Here is a 23579-nt window from a genome sequence, read left to right on the forward strand (position 1 = left end):
AAAGCAATCCCCCTCCTCGGCCCAACTAGGCCTTGGCCCAGCCAGTGGCCTACCAGGCCGGCCCACCCCGCCCCCAATATGGCCTTCCCAGGCCAAACCCTAACCCACCGACACCCCCACTCTCCCCACACTCGCTCTCCCTCTCCCCCCGATCCAGATCGGATCGGGGCACCGGATGTCACCGCCCGGAGACGCCACCCCGTCGCCGCCTCGGCCACTCCGTCGTCGACCCCGTCGCCCTCGACCTCGTCTCCTCCCTGCCGGTCTGCTTCCCCACCGCACGTCGTCTCCGACCTCCTCCCCGCGCCCCACTGCCCGTGCCCTACGCCCGCGGTGAGGCCCCCCGGCCTCTCTTCTCTCCCTCGCCTCACGCTCACCATGACCCCGTCGCTCCCAAGTCCGGACCGCGCCCGCGTGGCGGAGCTCGCGCTCCTGGCCGCGCTTGTGCGCGCCACCGCGCCGGCCTGCGCCCTCCTGGCCTCGCTTCTGCCTCGCCGCGCCAGGCCGCGCTCGCACCGCCCGGCTGCGTCCATTCCCTCCTCCGCCGTGCCGTACGCTGCTGCTGCTCCGCGGCCGTGCGCCGTGTGCCGCGGCAGCCCTCTCCGCTACCCGCTTGCACTTGCTCCTTACGCCGGCCGCCTTCGCCCCTGCCGCACCACCCGCATCCGCCCCTGGCCGCTCGCCGCTACTGCGCGCGCGCATCCGCGCTTGGGCGCGCCCCGGCTTGCCGCCGCGCGCCCACGCCCCACCGCACGCCCTTGCTCCCCTCTGCGCCGCCTTCGGTCACCGCCGCACCTCCCCCGCGGCTCCAGCCGCGCCGTGGCCGCCGGCGCGCGCCCTCCTGGGCGCCCGGGTGTTCCCCACCCCTGGTGGCCTCGGGCACGAGCGCCCGCATCGGGCACCCGCCCCGTTATCCGCCGCCCGAACCCACTATGGCCCCTGTGCCTATGGCACGTGGGGCCCGCCCAAAACGTTTTTTATAAAATAAATAAATAATAAATAATAATAGTAAATAAATAAATAAAAATAAAAATGAATTAATAAAATTAATTATTAATTAATGAATGAATGAATTAATCCTGCTTAATTAATCTAATTAATTAGTTAGTTTAATTAAAAAGTAATTAGTTTAGCTAAATCCTAATTAATATAAACAGAGTATGACAGGTGGGTCCCACTGGACCCACACGTCAGTTTGACCAGTCAACACCTCTGTTGACTGCTGACATCATGATGACGTCAACATTCTCTATTCTGGATAATGTTGAATTAAATTAATTAAATAAATTCTAAAAATGATTTAAAACTTTAGAAAATCATATAAAATGAACCGTAGCTCAGATGAAAAATACTTTCTACATGAAAGTTGCTCAGAACGACGAGACGAATCCGGATACGCAGCCCGTTCGTCCGCCACACACCCCTAACCTATCGAACTCACAACTTTCCTCCTCCGGTTCACCTATCCGAAAACGCGAAACACCGGGAATACTTTCCCGGATGTTTCCCCCATTCGCCGGTATCACCTACTACCGCGTTTGGGCACACCTAGCATCATGCTTTGTCATGTCATGCATCGTCATGCTTTTGTTTGCATTGTATTTATTGTTTCTTCCCCCTCTTCTCTTGCTAGACACCGAGACCGACGCCGCTGCTACCCAATACGACTACGGTGTTGACGACCCCTCCTTCTCGGCTGAGCTTCCAGGCAAGCCCCCCCTTGATCACCAGATATCGCCTACTCTACTCTCTACTGCTTGCATTAGAGTAGTGTAGCATGTTACTGCTTTCCGTTAATCCTATTCTGCTGCATAGCCTGTCCTTGCTACTACTGATGTTACCTTTACCTGCAATCCTACATGCTTAGTATAGGATGCTAGTACTCCATCTGTGGCCCTACATTCTTGTCCGTCTGCCATGCTATACTATCGGGCCGTGATCACTCGGGAGGTGATCACGGGTATATACTTATATACTTTACATGATACCTGTGGTGACTAAAGACGGGTCGGCTCGTAGGAGTACCCGCGAGTGGATCTTTGTGGCGGAGCGACTGGGCAGGTTGAGACCACTTAGGAGAGAGGTGGGCCTGGCCCTGGTCGGCTCTGTGGTTACATCATAATAACACGCTTAACGAGATCTTGGTATTTGATCTGAGTTGGGTCGTTGACCTTATACGCACTAACCGCCACGTGGGACAAGATATGGGGAACCGGCGTCGTGGTATCAGCCGAAGCTCTTTTTGACATCAGCGACTGAGCGGCGCGCACCGGATTGGACTGGAACGCCTGCTAGGCTAGGTCTGCTTTTGGCCGCCCTCGCAACATGCAGGTGTGCAATGGGCGATGGACCCAGACCCCTGCGCCATAGGATTTAGACCGGCGTGTTGACCTCTCTGTTGAGGCTAGGTAGGGCTGCGACGTGTTGATCTTCCGAGGCCGGGCATGACCCAGGAAAGTGTGTCCGGCCAAAGGGGATCGAGCGTGTAGTAATGTGGTGCACCCCTGCAGGGAAGTTTATCTATTCGAATAGCTGTGATCTTCGGTAACAGGACGACTTGGAGTTGTACCTTGACCTTATGACAACTAGAACTGGATACTTAAATAAAACACACCCTTCCAAGTGTCAGATATAACCCGGTGATCGCTCTCTAACAGGGCGACGAGGAGGGGATCGCCGGGTAGGTTTATGCTATGCGATGCTACTTGGTGAACTTACCATCTACTTTCTTCTACATGCTGCAAGATGGAGGTGGCCTGAAGCGTAGTCTTCGACAGGATTAGCTATCCCCCTCTTATTCTGGCATTCTGCAGTTCAGTCCACCGATATGGCCCTTTAAACATATACCCATGCATATGTAGTGTAGCTCCTTACTTGTGAGTACTTTGAATGAGTACTCACGGTTGCCTTTCTCCCCCTTTCCATTCTACCTGGTTGTCGCAACCAGATGCTGGAGCCTAGGAGCCAGATGCCACCGTCGACGATGACTCCTACTACACCGGAGGTGCCTACTACTACGTGAAGGCCGCTGACGACGACCAGGAGTAGTTTAGGAGGATCCCAGGCAGGAGGCCTGCGCCTCTTTCGATGTGTATCCCAGTTTGTGCTGGCCTTCTTAAGGCAAACTTGTTTAACTTATGTCTGTACTCAGATATTGTTGCTTCCGCTGACTCGTCTATGATCGAGCACTTGTATTCGAGCCCTCGAGGCCCCTGGCTTGTATTATGATGCTTGTATGACTTATTTTATTTTTAGAGTTGTGTTGTGATATCTTCCCGTGAGTCCCTGATCTTGATCGTACACGTTTGCGTGTATGATTAGTGTACGATTGAATCGGGGGCGTCACATCCTTGCTCTTCTGCTTCAAATGATAGTCTCCCCAACACTCAACTCTCTCTCATAGATTTGGATTTGGTGGAAAGATGATTTGAGTGGAAAGCAACTTGGAGAAGGCCAGAGATCAAGATTTATGTGGCTGGAATGGAATATCTTGACCTCAACACATGAGTAGGTGGTTCTTTCTCAGAAAATGTATGATGGAAGTGTAGGCATGTTCTGATGGCTCTCTCCACGAATGAAGAGTGGGTGGAGGGGTATATATAGCCTCCACACAAAATTTAACCGTTACACACAAATCACCAAACTCGGTGTGACCGGATAATGAAACTCGGTCAGACTGATTTAGTTCAAAATGTGAACGTTAGGATATTCGGTGGGACCGACATGTCAACTCGGTGGGACCGATTTGATTAGGGTTAGGGCATAACGTAATCTCGGTGAGACCGATTACACAAACTCGGTGGAACCGATTTTGGTAATAAGCTAACGAGAGAGTTGGTCAGGCAAACTCGGTGGGACCGATTCGCTCATCTCGGTGAGACCGAAATGTTACAAAGGGGAAACAGAGAGTTTGCATTGCGAACTCGGTGGGACCGATCACTCATCTCTGTTGGACCAAAATGTTACGAAGGGAAACAGAGAGTTTGCAATCCCATCTCGGTGAGACCGAGATCCCTACCGGTGAGACCGAAGTGACTAGGGTTTGTGGCAGTGGCTATGTCAAATGAACTCGGTGGCGCCGGATAGAATGTTTTGGTGGGGCCGAGTTTGACTTTTGGTTTGGGACATATGTGGATATGAGAAAGTGGCTGAGGGTTTTTGGAGCATATCACTAAGCATTTTGAGCAAGCAATCCATTAAGCAACACCTCATCCCCTTTTAATAGTATTGGCTTTTCCTATGGACTCAATGTGATCTTGGATCACTAAAAGTAAAATGTAGAGTCTTGAGCTTTAGAGCTTGAGCCAATATTTTGTCATTAGCATTTTGAGGGGTCCACATTTCTAATCCATGCCATGCAAATCATTGAGCTTTCCTGAAATATTTATCTTGAAATAGCATTAGCTCAATGAGCTATATGTTGTTAGGAATTACCAAAACCACCCCGGGATAGTTGCACTTTCAATCTCCCCCTTTTTGGTAACTGAAGACAACATATAGATCAAAGCTTCGACAAATGATCATAAGATTGAAATACATCGTCGCTTTGAGAAGTATGTGATAAGCAAGAGCTCCCCCTAAATTTGTGCATTATTTAAAATTTGCTTTTGAATGCAAATGCACAATCGATTAGGATCATGGGTTACTCTTCCATGTCACATACATCTTGGTGGAGCGCTCAAAATGATGGAAATTAAAAGCATGCACTCATCACCAAGCAAAGTGAATGATCATATATGGGATATAAGAGATAATATCATCCAAGCAAGCATTAAAGTAGCATATGATCAAACACATGATCAAACAAGTATCTCACACAGACATAAAGTATCAACCAAGCACACAATAAATTTCAACCAAAAGCAAGAGAGACAAAGAAACAAAACACTCTCTCTCGAAGCCTATGATCTATACATTTCTCCCCCTTTGGCAACAAGTTACCAAAAAGCTTGAAAATGCATAGTACTATGCGTCTCCCAGGCTTGATATTCGGGAGGTGGTGTAGATAGAACTCCAAGGACGAAGGCATCAGTTGATGTAGTTGGAGCTGGTGGAGTGGCTGCTGGAGGTGGCACTGAAGCTGTTGCTGCTGGTGCTGATGATGTAGCTCTAGAATCTGGTACTAACACTGCAGCAGACCTCTGACCTCTAGGCACTCGCTGAAAAGCATCTGTAGTAGCCTTCCCCTTCCTCTCTTCTGCATCCTCCTGGAGTTGCTCAACTGTAGTCTGAATCTCAGTGACTTATAAATCAAGTTCATAGAACTTGGTCTCTATGATCCTCTCCAAGCTCTCCTGATTCCGAGTCAGGGTGGCCAAGCCCTTCTCAATACTCAAAGTAGATTGGATCAGATATGCTAGCTGATCTTGCTTGCTCTTCAAGAACACTTGAGATGCTTCCTCAACACTGGGCATCTTTGCAGCTTTCTCTGCCTTAACTTTAGTTCTCTTCTCTTGTGCTTGTGCTGATGAAGGTTCATCCTCATTCATCACAACTGTGTTGTGTTCAAATTCAGGGTACAGGGGTAGATGCTCCTTGTCCAACGAGTAAATGCCTGTGCCCATCTTGGAGTTGATGAGCACTTGAATATGTGGAGCATACCCACATGATCTCTTTTGGTCAGTAGCTGTCCTCTTGATTGTCTCCACAATCAGACTCATGACCTTGAATTTTTGAGGCACATCAAATATTTGCAGCAAGTTGATGGAATGTCATCTAATCATCTTGTGATCTCCCGACTTGGGTAGCAAAGTATGCCTTAAGATGGTGTTGATAGTGGGTAGAACAGACAACAAATAGTGCACAGATCCAAGCTTGTGTGTCTCCAAAGCTTTATCTGTGATCTCTTTGTACATGTTTGCCATATAGTTGTGGTCTTTCTTCTTCTTGGCATACACATCCAAGTCATCCTCATGCTCTTCTGGGGCATTGATCAACTTGGCCCATTCTTCAACAGTTGATTGGTACCTTGTACCTTCAGACATCCATACTATCCTCCCATCTGGATAGAAATGAGCAGTGGAATAAAACTGCATGATTAGCTCATCATTCCATTTTGTGAGCTTCTGCCCAACAAACTTGTCAACACCACATGCTTTGAAGCTGTCATATACTCCTGGGAAGTGATCTTCCTTCTCTTTGATGTATTCCCAATCAACCCATCTCATGTCACAGACAATTGGCTTCTTGTCAAGCATAATAGTCTCATAGAAATCTTGTTGTTCCTTGGTGTGAAACCTGTAGTCAACTGCGGTCCTCCTCCTCATAGCATAGGGATCAGACTGTCTCCACAATCTCAATCCTGCATCTTTCCTGATGTGCATGTCCTCTGCCACTGGATGAGCATCATTGTGGTCTGGAATCTTGGGTTTCAGTTTTCTTAGCACTAGGGCTTCATCACCCTCTTCTTCAACCTCAGCACTGGGGCCTTGTTCTTCTCTTCAGCAGGAATATTTCTAGTGCTTCTCTTTGGCTTAATGGGCTTCTGAGCTTGAGTTGTTGCTTTGGGAGCAGATTTAGGCTTTGATGTTGCAGCCCCTGACTTGATAGCATCTCCCATAAGCTTCTGAGACTTGGGAGCTGGTGCAGCATCCTCTTCCTCTTCTTTAGTATCTCTTACCATAGTTGATTTTCCAAGAACCTTTGCAGATGTGGTTCTTGCCCTCTTCTTCTTCTTGTCATCTCCAACTTCCTCACCATCATCTAATTCTATTGTGAATTTCATGGTTTCTCCTGTTGGAATTTTCCTTGGCTTTGACATTAGAACTCTCTTTGCTGGTGCCTTCTTATGCAACCCTGGCTTAGTTGCAGTAGCTGTGCCATACTCTTTCTTCAGCACTTTCTTCCTTGAGGTGGCCTCATCCTCAACAGCCACGTAGTCCTCATCCTCAAAGTCTGAGGTTCTCTTCTTCCTTGTTCTAGTGGCTGCCTTGGGCAAGTTACTTGGTGTGCTCCTGCTGCCCTCATCGTAGTTGCTTGAGGGACTAGAGCCCTCACTCAAATGCACTTGCTCTTCAGATCTGTTCTGGCTGTCACTCTGGTCAGACATCTTGGCAATCACATTGACAGCAAACCCTGTGAATATATGTAGATGAGGTAGAGTGGATGAGCATCACAAAGTGCAGAGTTTTTGCAAAATAGATGACTCAAAAACTTAGTTTTAGTTCTCCACAGAAAGCATTTCAGAGCTACCGATATGTTAAACTCGGTGATACCGAAGCAATTTTGGAGCCTAAACTAGTGAACTCGATCAGACCGAGTCACAGTTCGGTGGCACCGAGATTGCTAGGGTTTCACAGAGACTCGAACTCGGTCGCACTGATTTGCAGTTTTCGGTCAGACCGAAAATGCATGTGCAATGGCCTAAGCCAAATCGGTGAGACCGATCTCTACAACTCGGTCGGTCCGAGATGAGTTCGGCGGAGACCTAACCCTAAATTTTCGAATCAAATCTAACCTAAAGGATGTTTTCTATGGATAGATCGTTTTCATACGTGGTAAAGATCATGGCAAAGCAATGTGCTATGAATCGGAGTAAGGAAATAGCACACAGAGTCGAACTCATACCCTAGTTCGGCGGGAGTTCGCTACGGCGACAACGGCGGAGCAGAATTCCATTGACAGCGACGGAAACCAGCGGCGGGAGGTCGCTGGCGGCGAGGAGACGATCCGAAGACCCGAGGAGGCAGAGCAGGCCACGCGCGGGCTGAGGAGTTTGAAGAAATTTCCAAAATCTCACCCATGGGTTTATATATCCCGACCCCGTCGGTGTGACCGAGTGGAACAACTCGGTGGCACCGAGATGCAGAATCGCAAGCGGTTACTGCAACTCGGTGTGACCGAAAAGTTCAAATCGGTTGCACCGAGATGGAAAACCTAGATCAACTTAGTGAACTCGGTGTGACCGAAGTGGATGACTCGGTCATACCGAAATGCACAAAGAGGTTTTGGAAGTTTAAGTCTATGACGAATCGGGGACTCCGAGTGCTCCTCACACAGAGTGGTTCGAATCTGACTTGATCAAACTTTGTGATGTAGCATGAATAGAGTTTGAGACGAGAAAATCATAGATAGCTAGAGGGTATTCTTAGGCATTCTTGTCCATCCATTTGGCAAAAGTGAAAAGGCCAAACAATCAAAGCAACAAATGGATGTCCTCGAATGAGTAAAATATGCAATCAACATGCTCACACAATAAAATGGCAAATGAAATATGTGACAAAGCATGCACAAGCACTCTAGCATCTATCAAGCAATTTGGCGATGACTAGGTCATCTATATATGAGTATATTGACTTAGGAGTCAAATGAGAACATTTGATCATAGGTCATACTCATCGTTTAAGCACAAGTGGGGTTACCACTTTTACATAAAGCATTGTTGTGTTCACACCATTAGAGTTGCTTTAGCTCAATTCTTAGAGTAAAGCTCCCCCTAGATGTGATATCCCCCCTAAGAGGGATGAACTAACCTTAGGTTTTGTCGATGATGACTTCATGTAGATGTTGAAGATGTGGATGCTCAATGTTGATGTAGATCATTTGGAGCAATCCATTGAAGTGAGTTGCACTTTCAATACCTACACGGGTTAGTCCCACAAGGAACAAACAAGGATATCCATAGACATAGAGTGATGTACACACAAGATGATGTCCATGAAAGCATTAGGTTACCTTGTCCCTTGTCTTACCAACAAGAGGGTTTGTGACTCCTTGAACTAGTGCAAGATGTGGAAGTTGTTTGCACAAGTCCTTGCCAAAAGATATGAGTGAAGTATGTTGGCGGAGTCACCCTCAAGAACTCTCTAGTTCTTCCTCTTCGGGATCCACATCATCTTGATGGGAATCCTTGGAGTTGTAGTCGTACTCGATGTAGTCTTGGGAACCCACTTGACCAAGGCCTTGGGAGCTTCTTCAAATGCATCAATCTCTTCTTGAAGCTTGTCCTTGCCTTTTTGCTTGTGGTCTTGTGGTAGAAGATCATCTTGAGCTTGTGTTCCTTGGAAAGAAGTAGGATCATACTACTCTTGTTGAGGAACAAACTTCGTCTTGGGGTATTGATCTTCTTCCCACTCAACTCCATTGTCATTGAACTTTCGTTCAAAACCAACACCTTGATTCTTCCGGTGCCTTCCTTGCTTGCGTACAATTTCCTCAAATTGCTTACTTCCGGCAAGGCTCTTGTAAACACCTTTCTCTATAATTCCCTTCAATAAGTTATTTTCTTGCTCAAGTGTAACTTGGCTAAGAGAATCATTAGTGGAATCAAGAGAACTACTAGAAGCAACAATATTGGATTTAGCATGATTATTGTTACTACAAGATGAAGAATCTTTCTTATTCTTGTTGCTAGATTTTACTTGTGGCATGTAAGTAGACAAGAGTAAATGCTTGGCAATGTAAGAAGAACTTTTCTTGCGAAGATCATCATTGATTGCTTTTAAGAACTCATGCTCTTGCTCAAGGTTGAGCTTTTCAAAGCGTAGCTTCTCATGAGTCTTTAAAAGTTCTCGATGATCTTCCAAGGTAGTTTCATGAGCTAACTTAAGAGTGTTCAGTTCGTTAGTTAGACGCTCAATCTCCTTCTTATCATCGTCATTCGTTTTATCTTGATTAGCATGATTAATAGCAAGTTCATCATAGTTTTCATAACTAGAGTTGTCAACAAGTAAATCATCATCTCCTAGCAAATCATCTTCATCAATATTGAAATCAACATACTCGGGGTGTGATACCTTTGGGCCTTTAGCCATGAAGCATCTTCCAATTCCTTCATTTGGTGAGTCAAATATGTCGTAGGAGTTGGTTGACACAAGTGCTAGACCGGCAACACCTTCATCTTGAGTATATTCGGAGTCGGAGTGATAACTTCTTTCGGAGTGATGGTCGTAGTCGGAGCCGGATACCCATTCACCAACGTGAGCTTGATGTCTTCGTTTTGTGTAGCTCTTTGATGATTTGTCCTTCCTTTCCGAATCCTTGCTTCTCCGAGAGGTTCTTCGTTCATAATGATCATCTCTACTCCTTCTCTCTCTTGGTGGTGATTCTTCTCTTCTACTTCTTCTTTTGAGAGAATCTTCTCTTCTTTTGTAGGGAGCCGTACACTCATTGGAGTAGTGTCCGGGTCTTCCACAATTGTAGCAATTTCATTCACTACTTGAAGATCTTTTGTCATTGTAGGACCTTGACTTGGAACTTCTTTCCTTGCTTCTACTCTTGTAGAACTTGTTGAAATTTTTCACCATTAGGCTCAATTCTTCATTGAAGGTTTGTTCCTCACTTGATGATGTGGGAGCATCGCATGAGGCTTTGTAAGCACCACTTGACTTGTTGTGGAGCTCTTCCTTATCCTTAAGTGACATCTCATGAGCAACAATTCTTCCAATGACTTCCGTTGGCTTGAGATCTTTGTAATTGGGCATCATTTGGATCAATGTGCACACGGTATCATATTTTCCATCCAAGGCTCTTAGGATCTTCTTGATGATGAATCTATAGGTCATCTCTTCACTTCCTAAGCCGGCAATCTCATTTGTGATGAGAGCAAGCCTAGAGTACATTTCAGCGACACCTTCACCATCCTTCATTTTGAACTTGTCAAGTTGATTTTGAAGCACATCCAATTTGGATTCCTTGACGGAGTCGGTACCCTTGTGCATATCAATCAAAGTATCCCAAATTTTCTTTGCATTCTCAAGACGGCTGATTTTGTTGAATTCTTCGGGGCACAATCCGTTGAAGAGAATATCACAAACTTGAGCATTGTATTGCAGCATCTTCAACTCTTCCGCGGTAGCTTCACAGTTCGGTTCTCTCCCATCAAAGAATTCACCTTGCAAGCCAATACACACAATAGCCCAAACGGCGGGGTTATGTCCAAGAATATGCATTTTCATCTTGTGCTTCCAACTAGCAAAATTAGTACCATCAAAGTAAGGACCTCTACGGTGGTAATTTCCCTCGCTAGACGCCATACTCTCCTAGGTTGTGAAACCAAGGCTATGTTCACCAAAAGCTATGGAAATCACGGCAAATGGAGATCAAAGCTCTGATACCACTTGTAGGATCGAAAGTATGTCTAGAGGGGGGTGATTAGACTACTTGACCAAATAAAAATCTAGCCTTTTCCCAATTTTAAGTCTTGGCAGATTTTAGCAACTTAGCACTAGTCAAGCAAACAACCTACACATGCAAATCTAAGAGTATAATAGCGAAATGTAAAACATTGCACATGAAGGTAAAGGGAGGAGTTTGGAGGGAGCAAACGCAATGTAGAAACGGAGATTTTTGGCATGGTTCTGATAGGTGGTGCTATCGTACATCCACGTTGATGGAGACTTCAACCCACGATGGTAACGTTTGCACGATTCCACAGAGGGTCCACCCATGAAGGGTCCACGAAGAAGCAACCTTGTCTATCCCACCATGGCCATCGCCCACGAAGGACTTGCCTCACTAGGGTAGATCTTCACGAAGTAGGCGATCTCCTTGCCCGTACAAACTCCTTGGTTCAACTCCACAATCTTGACGGAGGCTCCCAAGTGACACCTAACCAATCTAGGAGACACCCCTCTCCAAAAGGTAATAGATGGTGTGTTGATGATGAACTCCTTGCTCTTGTGCTTCAAATGATAGTCTCCCCAACACTCAACTCTCTCTCACAGATTTGGATTTGGTGGAAAGATGATTTGAGTGGAAAGCAACTTGGAGAAGGCTAGAGATCAAGATTTATGTGGTTGGAATGGAATATCTTGACCTCAACACATGAGTAGGTGGTTCTTTCTCAGAAAATGTATGCTGGAAGTGTAGGCATGTTCTGATGGCTCTCTCCACGAATGAAGAGTGGGTGGAGGGGTATATATAGCCTCCACACAAAATCTAACCGTTACACACAAATCACCAAACTCGGTGTGACCGAATAATGAAACTCGGTCAGACCGATTTAGTTCAAAATGTGAACGTTAGGATATTCGGTGGGACCGACATGTCAACTTGGTGTGACCGATTTCATTAAGGTTAGGGCATAACTTAATCTCGGTGAGACCGATTACACAAACTCGGTGGAACCGATTTTGGTAATAAGTTAACCAGAGAGTTGGTCAAGCAAACTCGGTGGGACCGATTCGCTCATCTCGGTGCGACCGAAATGTTACGAAGGGGAAACAGAGAGTTTGCATTGCGAACTCGGTGGGACCGATCGCTCATCTTGGTTGGACCAAAATGTTACGAAGGGAAACAGAGAGTTTGCAATCTCATCTTGGTGAGACCGAGATCCCTATCAATGAGACGAAGTGACTAGGGTTTGTGGCAGTGGCTATGTCAAATGAACTCGGTGGCACCGGATAGAATGTTTCGGTGGGGCCGAGTTTGACTTTTGGTTTGGGACATACGTGGATATGAGAAAGTGGTTGAGGGTTTTTGGAGCATATCACTAAGCATTTTGAGCAAGCAATCCATTAAGCAACACCTCATCCCCTTTTAATAGTATTGGCTTTTCCTATGGATTCAATGTGATCTTGTATCACTAAAAGTAAAATGTAGAGTCTTGAGCTTTAGAGCTTGAGCCAATCTTTTGTCCTTAGCATTTTGAGGGGTCCACATTTCTAATCCATGCCATGCCAATCATTGAGCTTCCTGAAATATTTATCTTGAAATAGCATTAGCTCAATGAGCTATATGTTGTTAGGAATTACCAAAACCACCCAGGGATAGTTGCACTTTCATATAATCTTCCACCAAATAAACCAACTAGCATCAACTAAACGATGTAATCAGCACTACTAGTCACCCACAGGTACCAATCTGAGGTTTTGATACAAAGATTGAACACAAGAGATGAACTAGGATTTGTGATGAGATGGTGCTGGTGAAGATGTTGATGAAGATTGATCCTCCCACGGTGAGAGGGTTGTTGGTGATGACGATGGCTTTGATTTCTCCCTCCCGGAGGGAAGTATCCCCGGCGGAATCGCTCCACCGGAGAGCAAAGGTGCTCCTGCCCAAGTTCCACCTCGAGACGGCGGCGTTCCACCCCGAAAGTCCTCTCCTCATTTTTTCTAGGGCAAATTGGCTTATATACCAGAAGATGGGCACCAGAGGCTGGCTAGGGGCCCCACTACCCACCAGGGCGCGCTAGGGGGGTAGGCGCGGCATGGTGCCTAGTCGGCACCTGGGTGGCCCCCTTTGGTATTTCTTTTCTCCAATAATTCTTATATATTCCAAATTATTTCCCGTGAAATTTCAGCTCATTTGGAGATGTGCAGAATAGGTATCTGTGACGTAGCTTTTTCAGGTCCAGAATTCTAGCTGCCGGTAATCTCCCTCTCCATGTAAATCTTGCATATTAAGAGAGAAAAGGCATTAGAATTGCTCCACAAGGTGTTATAATGATTAGAAACACTATAAATAACAGCAGGAAAACATGATGCAAAATGAATGTATCAAATCCCCCAAGCTTAGACCTTGCTTGTCCTCAAGCGAAAGCCGATATCGATAATCATGTCCACATGCTTAGAGAGAGAGGTGTTAATAAAATACAAAATACAGACATGGTAGTGTCGTGGTATTCTCATGGGGGGCCTGGGGGGGGGGTTGCGAGACGACAGATGCCACAGGGTGGCTTGAGGTGAGGGCAAGACTGCCACTGGAATATCCGGGGACGGGTATGCGAGTATCACGTGGTAGTTTACCCAGGTTTGGGGCTCTCCGGAGAGATAATGCCCCTACTCCTGCATGTCTGGATGTATATATGGAGTGTACATCTGGCAGTACAAAGTGCTCCTAGAGCTGTATCTAAGATCAGTGCCATGGGTACCTGATCTCGTATATGCATGTATGTGGCATGCTCTAGTGGCCGAAGTGCTTGTGGCCATGAGCATGTGTGTGCTCATGCGTGGGTGTGAGTCCATCCTGGATGGATGGATGCTCATATATATAGTGTGGGCTAGCTTACTTCCTAAGCTAGGTAGTGGCATGGGGGCAAGTGGGCATGCTGGGGGTGTCATGTTTGTCTCCTGAGTCAAATGCACATGATCAGGTTAATGTTTCTATACCACCATTTAATGACTGTTTTAGACCTGCTTTATATATTGAATGGGAGTTTGACATAAATAATATATTTGCTTCCAATAATTTTGATGTACGTACATGATGGCTTGAGGTGATGCGTGCACAGTGCCGGGTATGACCGTCTCGTCAGGGTCTTGTCGGTATCGGGTCGGAGCAGCAATTGACTCTGCGCGGCAGGCCGGCTGGAGCAGCCGGACGGAGAGCAGGCCGGGTGGCGAGTCGGCCCGGGCAGTCGGACAGGGGGCTGTCTGGGGCAGCCTCAATAGTTGGACTGAGGGGCTTTGCTAGCCCCGATGTCTTAAAATGTTGCCTCGCCATCTTCGGGGTACCCGTGGTCAATTACCCCGACAGTAGCCTCCGAGCCTCCGGGCAACTTGGCAAAGTTGGGCGGAGGTTTTTTAGCGGGTGTTGATGTAGAAGATGTCGATGACGGCCGGCTGCAGACCGCAGCCGGCATGGCTTACTTCCGGCGGGGCCGCGCAAGCGCACCCGCTGGGTGTAGTCTCCGAACCTCCGGGCCACTTGGAAAAGTTGGGCGGAGGCTTTTCGCGGTTGTTGGTGCAGACGACGGTGTCGAGGGTGCCGGGTGCGGACACGGAGTCCGTCGGCTGATGGGCGCGGGATCCTGCCGGGCGTGGATGCGGAGTCCACTGGCTGGTGCTGTCGGGGGCGGAAACGGGGTCCGCCGACTGATGCGGTCGGGCGCGGACGCGGAGTCCGCCGACCAATGGCGTCGGGCGCAGACGCGGGGTCCGCCGACTGATGTCGTCGGGCGCGGACGCGGGGTCCGCCGACTGATGTGGTCGGGCACGGACGCGGGGTCCGCCGACTGATGGTGTCGGTGTCCGCCGACTGATGCTATTGCTGACAGCCGGCTGCGGGCTGCAGCCGGCGCGGCTTGCTTCCAGTGGGGGCGCGCCAGCTCACCCACTGGGTGTAGCCTCCGAGCCTCTAAGTGAGGAGGGGGGTTCCCCACGGATATGATCATGCAAAAGACAAAGTTAGTCCGTGCAGATATATCAAATGTTTGCTTTTAGCATTGCAAGTTTTATGCGGAGGGTGCCGACTCGGTTTCGTCTGAGCCCCCTTCAATCTTTTTCATGTCCCCTCCGCTCTTTGGCTTGTGCTCTCGCTAGCCGGACAGCCGCTCTGCGGTCTGTGGCTGAGAGTGGGCCGTGTAGTGGAGTGTACAGTACTCGAACTCTGGGAGCAGATTCGACCGAGCAGATACTCATAAAGGAAACGGCCGGGTCGCCCGAACCATTTTTCTTCCCGGATGTTTTTCGCGTGGGTGGCCTCCAGCGTTCGCTCTTGCTAGCCGGACAGCCGCTCTGCGGTCTGTGACTAAGAGTGAGCCTTTGGTACCGTGCATGCTACTAAGCCCTAGTCGCCGCGCAGCCCCGCCTGCGCCGCGCGCCGCTCGCTGCCGCCGCTGTTGCGCCACCCCGCCGGAGCCGCCACCCGCCGCCGCACCGGAGCCGCACCGCCGCCGCCGCCGTCTCGCCCGACCCGCCGGAGGTAGCCACCGCCGTACTCGGTTTTCGCGAGAAAATCGATCGATTTTTTTCGAAACCCTAGATCTGTTTTTTTTTCAGATCTAGTTCGGTTTTTTTGGTTTAGTTATTTAGCGGACGTTCGTCCGTACGTTTGTTTTAACGAACGGTTTTCGCCCGTTAGCCGCAGATAACGAACGTTTGTTCGTTAGCCTGTTCGTCAATTTTTCTTTTTCTCGGATTTTTCGCGATTATTTTCGATCGCGATTTCCGATCCAATTTTCGTTCTAGTATAACTTTTCGCTCGTTTATCGGAATCAGGCGATTCAAGCGCCTAGAGTTTCGTCTCGAAGCCCTCTTTATGTTTAACAAACTTAAACAACATTTTGCTACTGTAAAAGTTTACTTTAGTCTAGATTAGTAATCGGATCTTGTTTCTTTCGCAGTTTGAGTTTCGTTGCTTCGTTAGATTTGATTCTTTTTGCAAACCGAAGTTCTTAAGTTGAACTTTCTGGTTAGATTTCTTATTTGAGTTTTACCCGTGCATCTTGCTTGATTGCTTATTGTATGTTTGTTTGTTTGCGATAGAGTACCCGGAGTGCGAAGCGTGTTACTAAGAGTCTCTAGGTTTCGCGGATCATCAGCAAGGCAAGTAACACTTTGATCATACCTCTTTACTACCCAGTTTTATTGCATTAGATCAATCCTCAAACAATTGCCTGGTTAGGATCTGATTAAATTGTGGGTTTGGGAAGTAGATGAGGTAGTACCTATTCACCTGTTTATTATCAAACCTTTGGGAGTTACTTCTACGTTGCTTATACTGCTATGCTATGCTCGTAGACGTGGTTTGGGTTTGAGTGTATTCATGACAGATGTGAGTTGGTTACTTAATGGTTCAACTTAAGGTGGCAACTTAAATACACATCTGGGTAGATTGGTTGTGGGCACCTGGAGAATCCAGTGTTGTCCTAGGATATCCCGGAGGACCCGTGTGATCATCCTACGGCTCGCCACCCAGGCTCAAAGGGATCATAAGATTATTCATGCTAGAAACTTCCGTGTGCAGCCACAAGCCATTATGGGCTCTGGCATAGTTGAGTAAGTTGCGTGAAGCTCTCGAAGAGGTAGACTAGCAGATGTAGTGGGTTGTAGGTGGTACTGTCTATCCAGAGTAGAGAGTTAATGCTTCAGAAAGACTGTGTCTCGAATCTCCGACCATGGATGTATTTGAGTCTTGTGGGGAAAAGTGCGCAAACCTCTGCAGAGTGTACAAACTAATCATGGTTAGCCGTGTCCCCGATTATGGACATCTTGAGTATCTAGATCTTGGATTATCATGTGGATCTCATCACTCTTAATATAAATTTTGATTGGGTTTAGTGATTACTTTAATTGGGATTGAGTTGGAGGAACCTTCTCACTATTTTTTTCAACCAACTTTGTAGTCAAATAAAATTTATTCCTTTGTTGTAGGAAAAAATTGGCTTTTCGCAAAACATATTAACCATACAGCCTCCACCAGCCATATATGCATGTAGTGATAGCATTATTCTGTTCATTACTCTCTTGTGTTACATTGCCAGCATATTCCATGTGCTGACCCATTTCGGGCTGCAACGTATCGTGTTGCAGACTCTTCAGACTACGAGTAAGGTGCCTTAGGTCGTGGTCTTTCACTTAGTGATGCCGTTGGAGTTGATGGGCTCACTTTAGCTTCCAAGCCTTCCACTGTTATCGTTTTAGATGGCCTTAAGCCATATTTATTGTAATAAGTTCTCTTTTGAGACATTCGATGTAATAAGTGTGTGATTGCTACTCTGTTATAAATCCTCAAGTACTGTGCGTGTCAGCATTACCGATCCAGGGATGACACTGATGCACAGAGATCAGACTGTTTGATGTCTGGTCGCTATAAGATGGTATCAGAGCACACGCTGACTGTAGGGCACGACCACTAAGCTAAAACCCTAGATCACTACTCTCTTCTCATTTCTGACTCCTCTCCATTTTCTACTCTTTAGGATGGCGGATTCAAGGAACAAGTTGCACAACCAGATGAAAACACACCTTTTGGACGACACTTGAAGGAAGTCACTAGGTACCTGAACATTGGAATACCAAGCTTCACCGGGACTTACAACGCCACTTTACCAGAAGAGGAGCGCTGGATGATCCAAGTTCAAGTTCTAGGAAGGACATTTACGCCAGTCACCGAGCCCACAGAGTTTTCCTTTAACGCACCCACCTGGAGTCTAGGCAAAAGCATGGCAGCCCACATCACCTTGGGACGCATTGGAGAAGTCTACCACTAGGATCTCAAGGATACTATCTACCAGATTTGTGGGCGCTGACATGAGCAATGGGAGATGATCAGCACCAGGAAGGATAGATCTATTGCAGCTTTCATCCAGGAGTTAAACCAACACATTCATCGCCAGGAGAGTCAGATGTGCTCAGGCATGATGGATCTGAAGAAGGCAATGACCAGGATCACAGTGCTGGAGGAAGAACTCAAGGCTACTCACGAAGGTTATGAGGAGGAAATCGTCGTACTAGTGGAGAAGAATGACGACTTGACAAGGAAGCTGGGAGTATTCATGGGAGATCCCGCGTCAGGAGGAGAAGACGACGATTCCACTTGCCCGGAGAACTACATCATCATCGACTACACCGACTCGGACCCCGACGATAGCGATGATGATTACGTTGATGAAGCTGGAGCGGATATCATGGAGTCTTCGACCGAACAATTTTTCTAGTCGACCACCATATCAGTAGCAGTATTCCACCATGTATATAGTATAGTCTGAGCACTTTTGTAATGATAGTTAGACCAATTGTAGCCCTTGCTTGATTGATTGAGTGATATGTTTGTGTTTGTCTCATGTGCATATGGGTAGTGTTTTCCCCCTAGACCTCAGTCTATTCTGTTTTCTCACCTTTTCTAAACCCAGCCGATGCCTCCGATACGCGACAATGGATTTGCCTTCCCACCGGAGCTCACTCAGTTGATCCAGCAGCAGAATGCATTGATGCAGATACTAGTCCAGAATCAGGGGAACAACAACAACAACCCACCACCACCACCCGTTGATCACTTAGCCCGTTTTCTAAGGCGGAATCCGCCGGTGTTCTCCAATAGCACCGAGCCGATAGTTGAAGATGATTGGCTCTGCAAGGTTGTAAGGGAGCTGACCACTGCAGGATGCATAGATGGGGAGAGAGTGCGTTTCGCCGCACATCAGCTTGATGGACCCGCAGCATCATGGTGGGAGAATTTCACAGCCACTTACCCCATTGACACTCTTAGATGGGACCAGTTTCAGCAAGCTTTTCGCACTGCCCATGTATCAGCAGGAGCTATGGCCATGAAGAAGCGCGAGTTTCGCAACTTACGCCAAGGAGGACGCACCGTTGGCCAGTATGTGGATGACTTTAGTAAGCTAGCACGTTATGCCCCAGATGACGTTGCTACAGATGCAGCTAAACAGGAGAAGTTTCGGGAAGGACTGAATGATGAGCTAAGCATGCAGTTGATGGTGGCAAATTTTAATAACTACCAGGAGTTGGTAGATAGAGCTCTCATGATTGAAGGGAAGCAGCAGCAGATTCACAACCGCAAGAGGAAGTATGGACAAGGGAAGTACAATTCTGGAGCTCAGCAGAGACCCCGTTTTACCCCGAACTCGGGAGTACCCCTTCAACATAACCATGGAGGTCACAATCACAATGGAGGGATGTCGCACAACCATAGTAGGTCCAAGAACGGGAATGGTAATGGAGGAAGCAACGGACAGAACCGTTCCAACCCAGCAACGCCCGCCAAGAAGGATCTAAGTCACATTACTTGTTTCAAGTGCGGGAAGAATGGGCATTATGCCACGGAGTGTTCTGAAGCAAAGAATGGAAATGGCAATGGAATCTCTGGGAAGAAGCCCAACCCTTTCAACAGGGGACAAGTGAACCACGTTAGCGTGGAGGAGGTTGAAGCGCAACCCGATGAAGTAATAAGTAAGTTTATGGTTAAGTCATTTACTGCAATCGTTCTTTTTGATACTGGTGCATCGCATTCATACATATCAAGGGGATTTGTGGATAAGTTTAAACTGCCAACCCAAGCCCTTAGGTCACCCATGTTAGTAACCTCGCCAGGAGCAGAGTATATGGCTAGCCTATGGTGTGATCGGTTACCATTAAGGATTGGTAACTACCTGTTTCCCTCGGACCTAATAGTATTGGAGTCACAAGGACTGGATGTGATATTAGGCATGGATTGGTTATCAAAGTATGGAGGAAACATTGACTGCGCCAGTAAGTCGATTTTGCTTACCACCCCAGAAGGAAGAAGGATCAAGTATGTATCCCAGCATGTGCCGAGTAGGACTCAAGTGAATTCCTTATCAGGAGTTGTACAGGAGGAAGTACCAGTGGTGAAGGATTTTCCGGATGTATATCCAGAAGAGTTGCCAGGCATGCCACCGGATAGAGACATTGAGTTTTTGATCGAGCTTTTGCCAGGCACAGGACCAATATCTAAGAGACCGTACAGAATGCCCGCAAAGGATTTGGAGGAAATTAAGAAGCAGATTAAGGAGTTACTAGATAAAGGCTATATTCGCCCAAGTTTGTCACCTTGGGGATCACCAGTACTTCTAGTGGAGAAGAAGGATGGATCGTTGAGGATGGTTGTTGATTATCGAGGATTGAATGAGGTGACGATCAAGAACAAGTACCCACTGCCGATGATCAATGATTTGTTTGATCAGTTGCAAGGAGCTAAGGTGTTTTCCAAGATCGATCTGCGATCAGGGTACCACCAACTGAAGATTCGAGAGCAGGATATACCTAAGACATCCTTTACCACAAGGTACGGGCTATATGAGTATACCGTTATGTCATTTGGTCTGACTAACGCACCTGCCTATTTTATGAACATGATGAACAAAGTGTTTATGGAATTTTTGGATAAGTTCGTCGTGGTGTTCATTGATGATATTCTGGTCTACTAGAAGAATGAAGAGGAACATAAGGAGCATTTGCGTTTGGTACTTGGGAAGCTCAGAGAACATCAGGTATACGCCAAGCTCGGCAAGTGTGAGTTTTGGTTGAAGGAAGTTGGATTTCTTGGACATGTTATATCCGGAGAAGGAATAGCGGTAGACCCCACCGAAGTTGTCACTGTGACAAATTGGGAAGCACCCACGTCAGTTGGAGAGATCCGGAGTTTTCTTGGACTTGCAGGATACTACCGGAGGTTCATTGAGAATTTCTCGAAGATTGCAAAACCCATGACGGAATTGTTGAAGGACACCAAGTTCAAATGGACTGAGGAATGTGAGGCCAGTTTTTAGGAGTTGAAGAAACGCTTGGTTACAACTCCAGTGTTGATTCTTCCAGATCAACGCAAGGATTACCAGGTGTATTGCGACGCTTCTCGTCAAGGACTTGGAGCAGTGCTTATGCAGGAGGGAAGAGTTGTTTCATATGCCCCCGACAACTTAAACCCCATGAGTTGAATTATGCTACACATGATTTGGAGTTAGCAGCCGTAGTGCATGCGTTGAAAACGTGGAGACACTTTCTCATCGGAAACCATTGTGAGGTGTACACGGATCACAAGAGTTTGAAGTACATCTTCACTCAGAAGGAGTTGAATCTCGGGCAGAGGAGATGCTTAGAGCTCATTAAGGATTATGATATGAAGTTGCATTATCATCCCGGAAAGGCTAACGTAGTAGCCGATGCCTTGAGCCGCAAGAGTCATGTCAATACACTCATGACCGGAGAGTTACCCAAGGAGTTAGCGGAGGATCTTCGTGAGCTATGTTTGGAAATAGTTCCGAGAGGTTATGTATCAGCACTGGAAATTCAGTCAACTTTGATGGATAAGATCAGGGAAGCTTAGAAGATGGACAAGGAGATTGCCGAGATAAAGGAAAGAATGAGAAAAGGAAAAGCTAAGGGATTTCGTGAAGATGAGCACGATACCCTATGGTTTGAGGACCGCGTTTATGTGCCTAATGATCCGGAGATCAGGAAGTTGATTCTATAAGAGGCCCATGATTCGCCGTATTCGATTCACCCAGGAAATACCAAGATGTATCTGGATTTGAAGGATAGTTTCCGGTGGACCGGAATGAAGAAGGATATTGCGGAGTATGTAGCAGTTTGTGATGTATGTCAGAGAGTGAAGGTAGAACATCAGAAGCCAGCAGGATTACTACAACCACTGCCGATACCCGAATGGAAGTGGGACAAGCTAGGCATGGATTTTATCACGGGATTACCTAGGACTCGTTCAGGCTATGACTCGATATGGGTTGTAGTCGATCGTTTGACGAAGGTAGCTCATTTCATCCCAGTGAAGACCACTTACACCAGTGCTAAGTTGGCAAAGATATACATGACCAGGATCGTGTGTCTGCATGGAGTTCCGAGGACCATTGTATCAGATAGAGGAACCTAGTTTACCTCCAAATTTTGGAATCAGTTGCATGAGACTTTGGGAACCAGGCTAGAGTTCAGTACAGCTTATCACCCGCAGACAGATGGACATACTGAGAGAGTCAATCAGATTCTGGAGGACATGTTGAGAGCTTGTGCGCTAGACTATGGATCTAGTTGGGACGATAATTTGCCGCATGCAGAGTTCTCTTACAACAACAGCTATCAAGCCAGTTTGAAGATGGCCCCTTTCGAAGCATTGTACGGAAGGAGGTGCGGGACACCGTTGTTGTGGGATGAAGTTGGAGATCGCCAGTTGTTTGGACCCGATTTGATTAAAGAATCTGAAGAGAAGGTTAAGTTGATACGCGATAGACTCAAGGTAGCGCAGTCCAGGCAGAAGAGCTATGCAGATTCTAAACGCAAGGAGACAGTTTACGAAGTTGGAGACAGAGTGTATCTTCGTGCATCACCACTTCGAGGAGTGAAGCGTTTTGGAGTTAAGGGAAAGCTAGCCCCGAGATTTGTAGGACCTTACCGTGTTTTGGAACGAATGGGAGAAGTTGCCTACAAGTTGGAATTGCCCGAAGGATCGTCAGGAGTTCACGATGTGTTCCATGTTTCCCAGTTAAAGAGGTGCCACGCAGAGATGGCTGATATCCCTCTGAGAGATACAGTGCCACTGGAAGCGATACAGTTGGATAGCGATTTGACATACAAGGAGAAACCAGTCAAGATTCTCGAGTTTACCAGCCGAGTTACACGCAGCAAGGTTATCAAGTTCTGCAAAGTTCAGTGGAGCCACCATACCGAGGATGAAGCCACCTTGGAATGAGAGGAAGACCTACGGAAGGATAACCCTCACCTTTTTTCTAGCCAACCCGAATCTCGAGGGTGAGATTCATCTTAAGGGGGTAGGTTTTTAACATCCCAAATTTTCAATTTGGAATGTTATACATTAGATCATCATTGCATATCATATTTTTATTGCATTTTGGCTTGATCCTAGAAATCCTACGCAACTCAAGGACCCACGGAGAGAGTTGGGGATTTCGTTATTTTCATATTTGAGTTTTCTCCAATTTTGACAAGAGGATCATTTGATTTTAATTATTTTCTCTTCAAATATTTCTTTTATGAAAATAAAAGAGAGGGGATAAAATGACATCCTTAAAATAAAGAAATATTGGAGATTTAATATTAAAATCAAATAAGATTTTTATTCGGAGTTTTATCGCTATTTTATTTGAATTAGGAAAAATATGCATTTTTCAAAATTGCATTAGAGTCCCAAATAAATGTTCACCTTGTCCGGTAGATTTTTAGAGGACGGGGAAAATTTATTTCAGGATTTTTGGAGTCCCTTTAGTATTTCTTTTCTTTGTTTTTCCTGCGCGGAATAATTAAAAAAAATAAAAAAGAGGAAACCGACTTCGGGCCGTACCCGAGCGGGACTCCGCCCGGGAGGGCTTTATAAGCCGCGTCGGCCGAACCCCGAAGCCCATCAGCCTGCGCCCCGCCGCCAAACCCTAGCCGCCGCGTAGCCCCGCCGCCGCCGCCGATGCCGCCGAT

General features: G+C 46.9%; 1 protein-coding gene across 1 annotated transcript in view; it reads left to right on the forward strand.

Moving 5' to 3' along the window:
- The first annotated feature begins 378 nt into the window (after window positions 1–378).
- Window positions 379–23579, forward strand: part of LOC120966907 (uncharacterized) — a 53557-nt gene continuing 30356 nt past the window's right edge. The window contains exon 1 of the mRNA XM_073501825.1: window positions 379–853. Coding sequence (XP_073357926.1) covers window positions 379–853 — 475 coding nt within the window. The remainder of the gene's footprint in view (window positions 854–23579) is intronic.

The sequence above is a fragment of the Aegilops tauschii genome, chromosome 6, assembly GCF_002575655.3.
Source record: "Aegilops tauschii subsp. strangulata cultivar AL8/78 chromosome 6, Aet v6.0, whole genome shotgun sequence".
In the NCBI taxonomy this organism is placed as follows: domain Eukaryota; kingdom Viridiplantae; phylum Streptophyta; class Magnoliopsida; order Poales; family Poaceae; genus Aegilops; species Aegilops tauschii.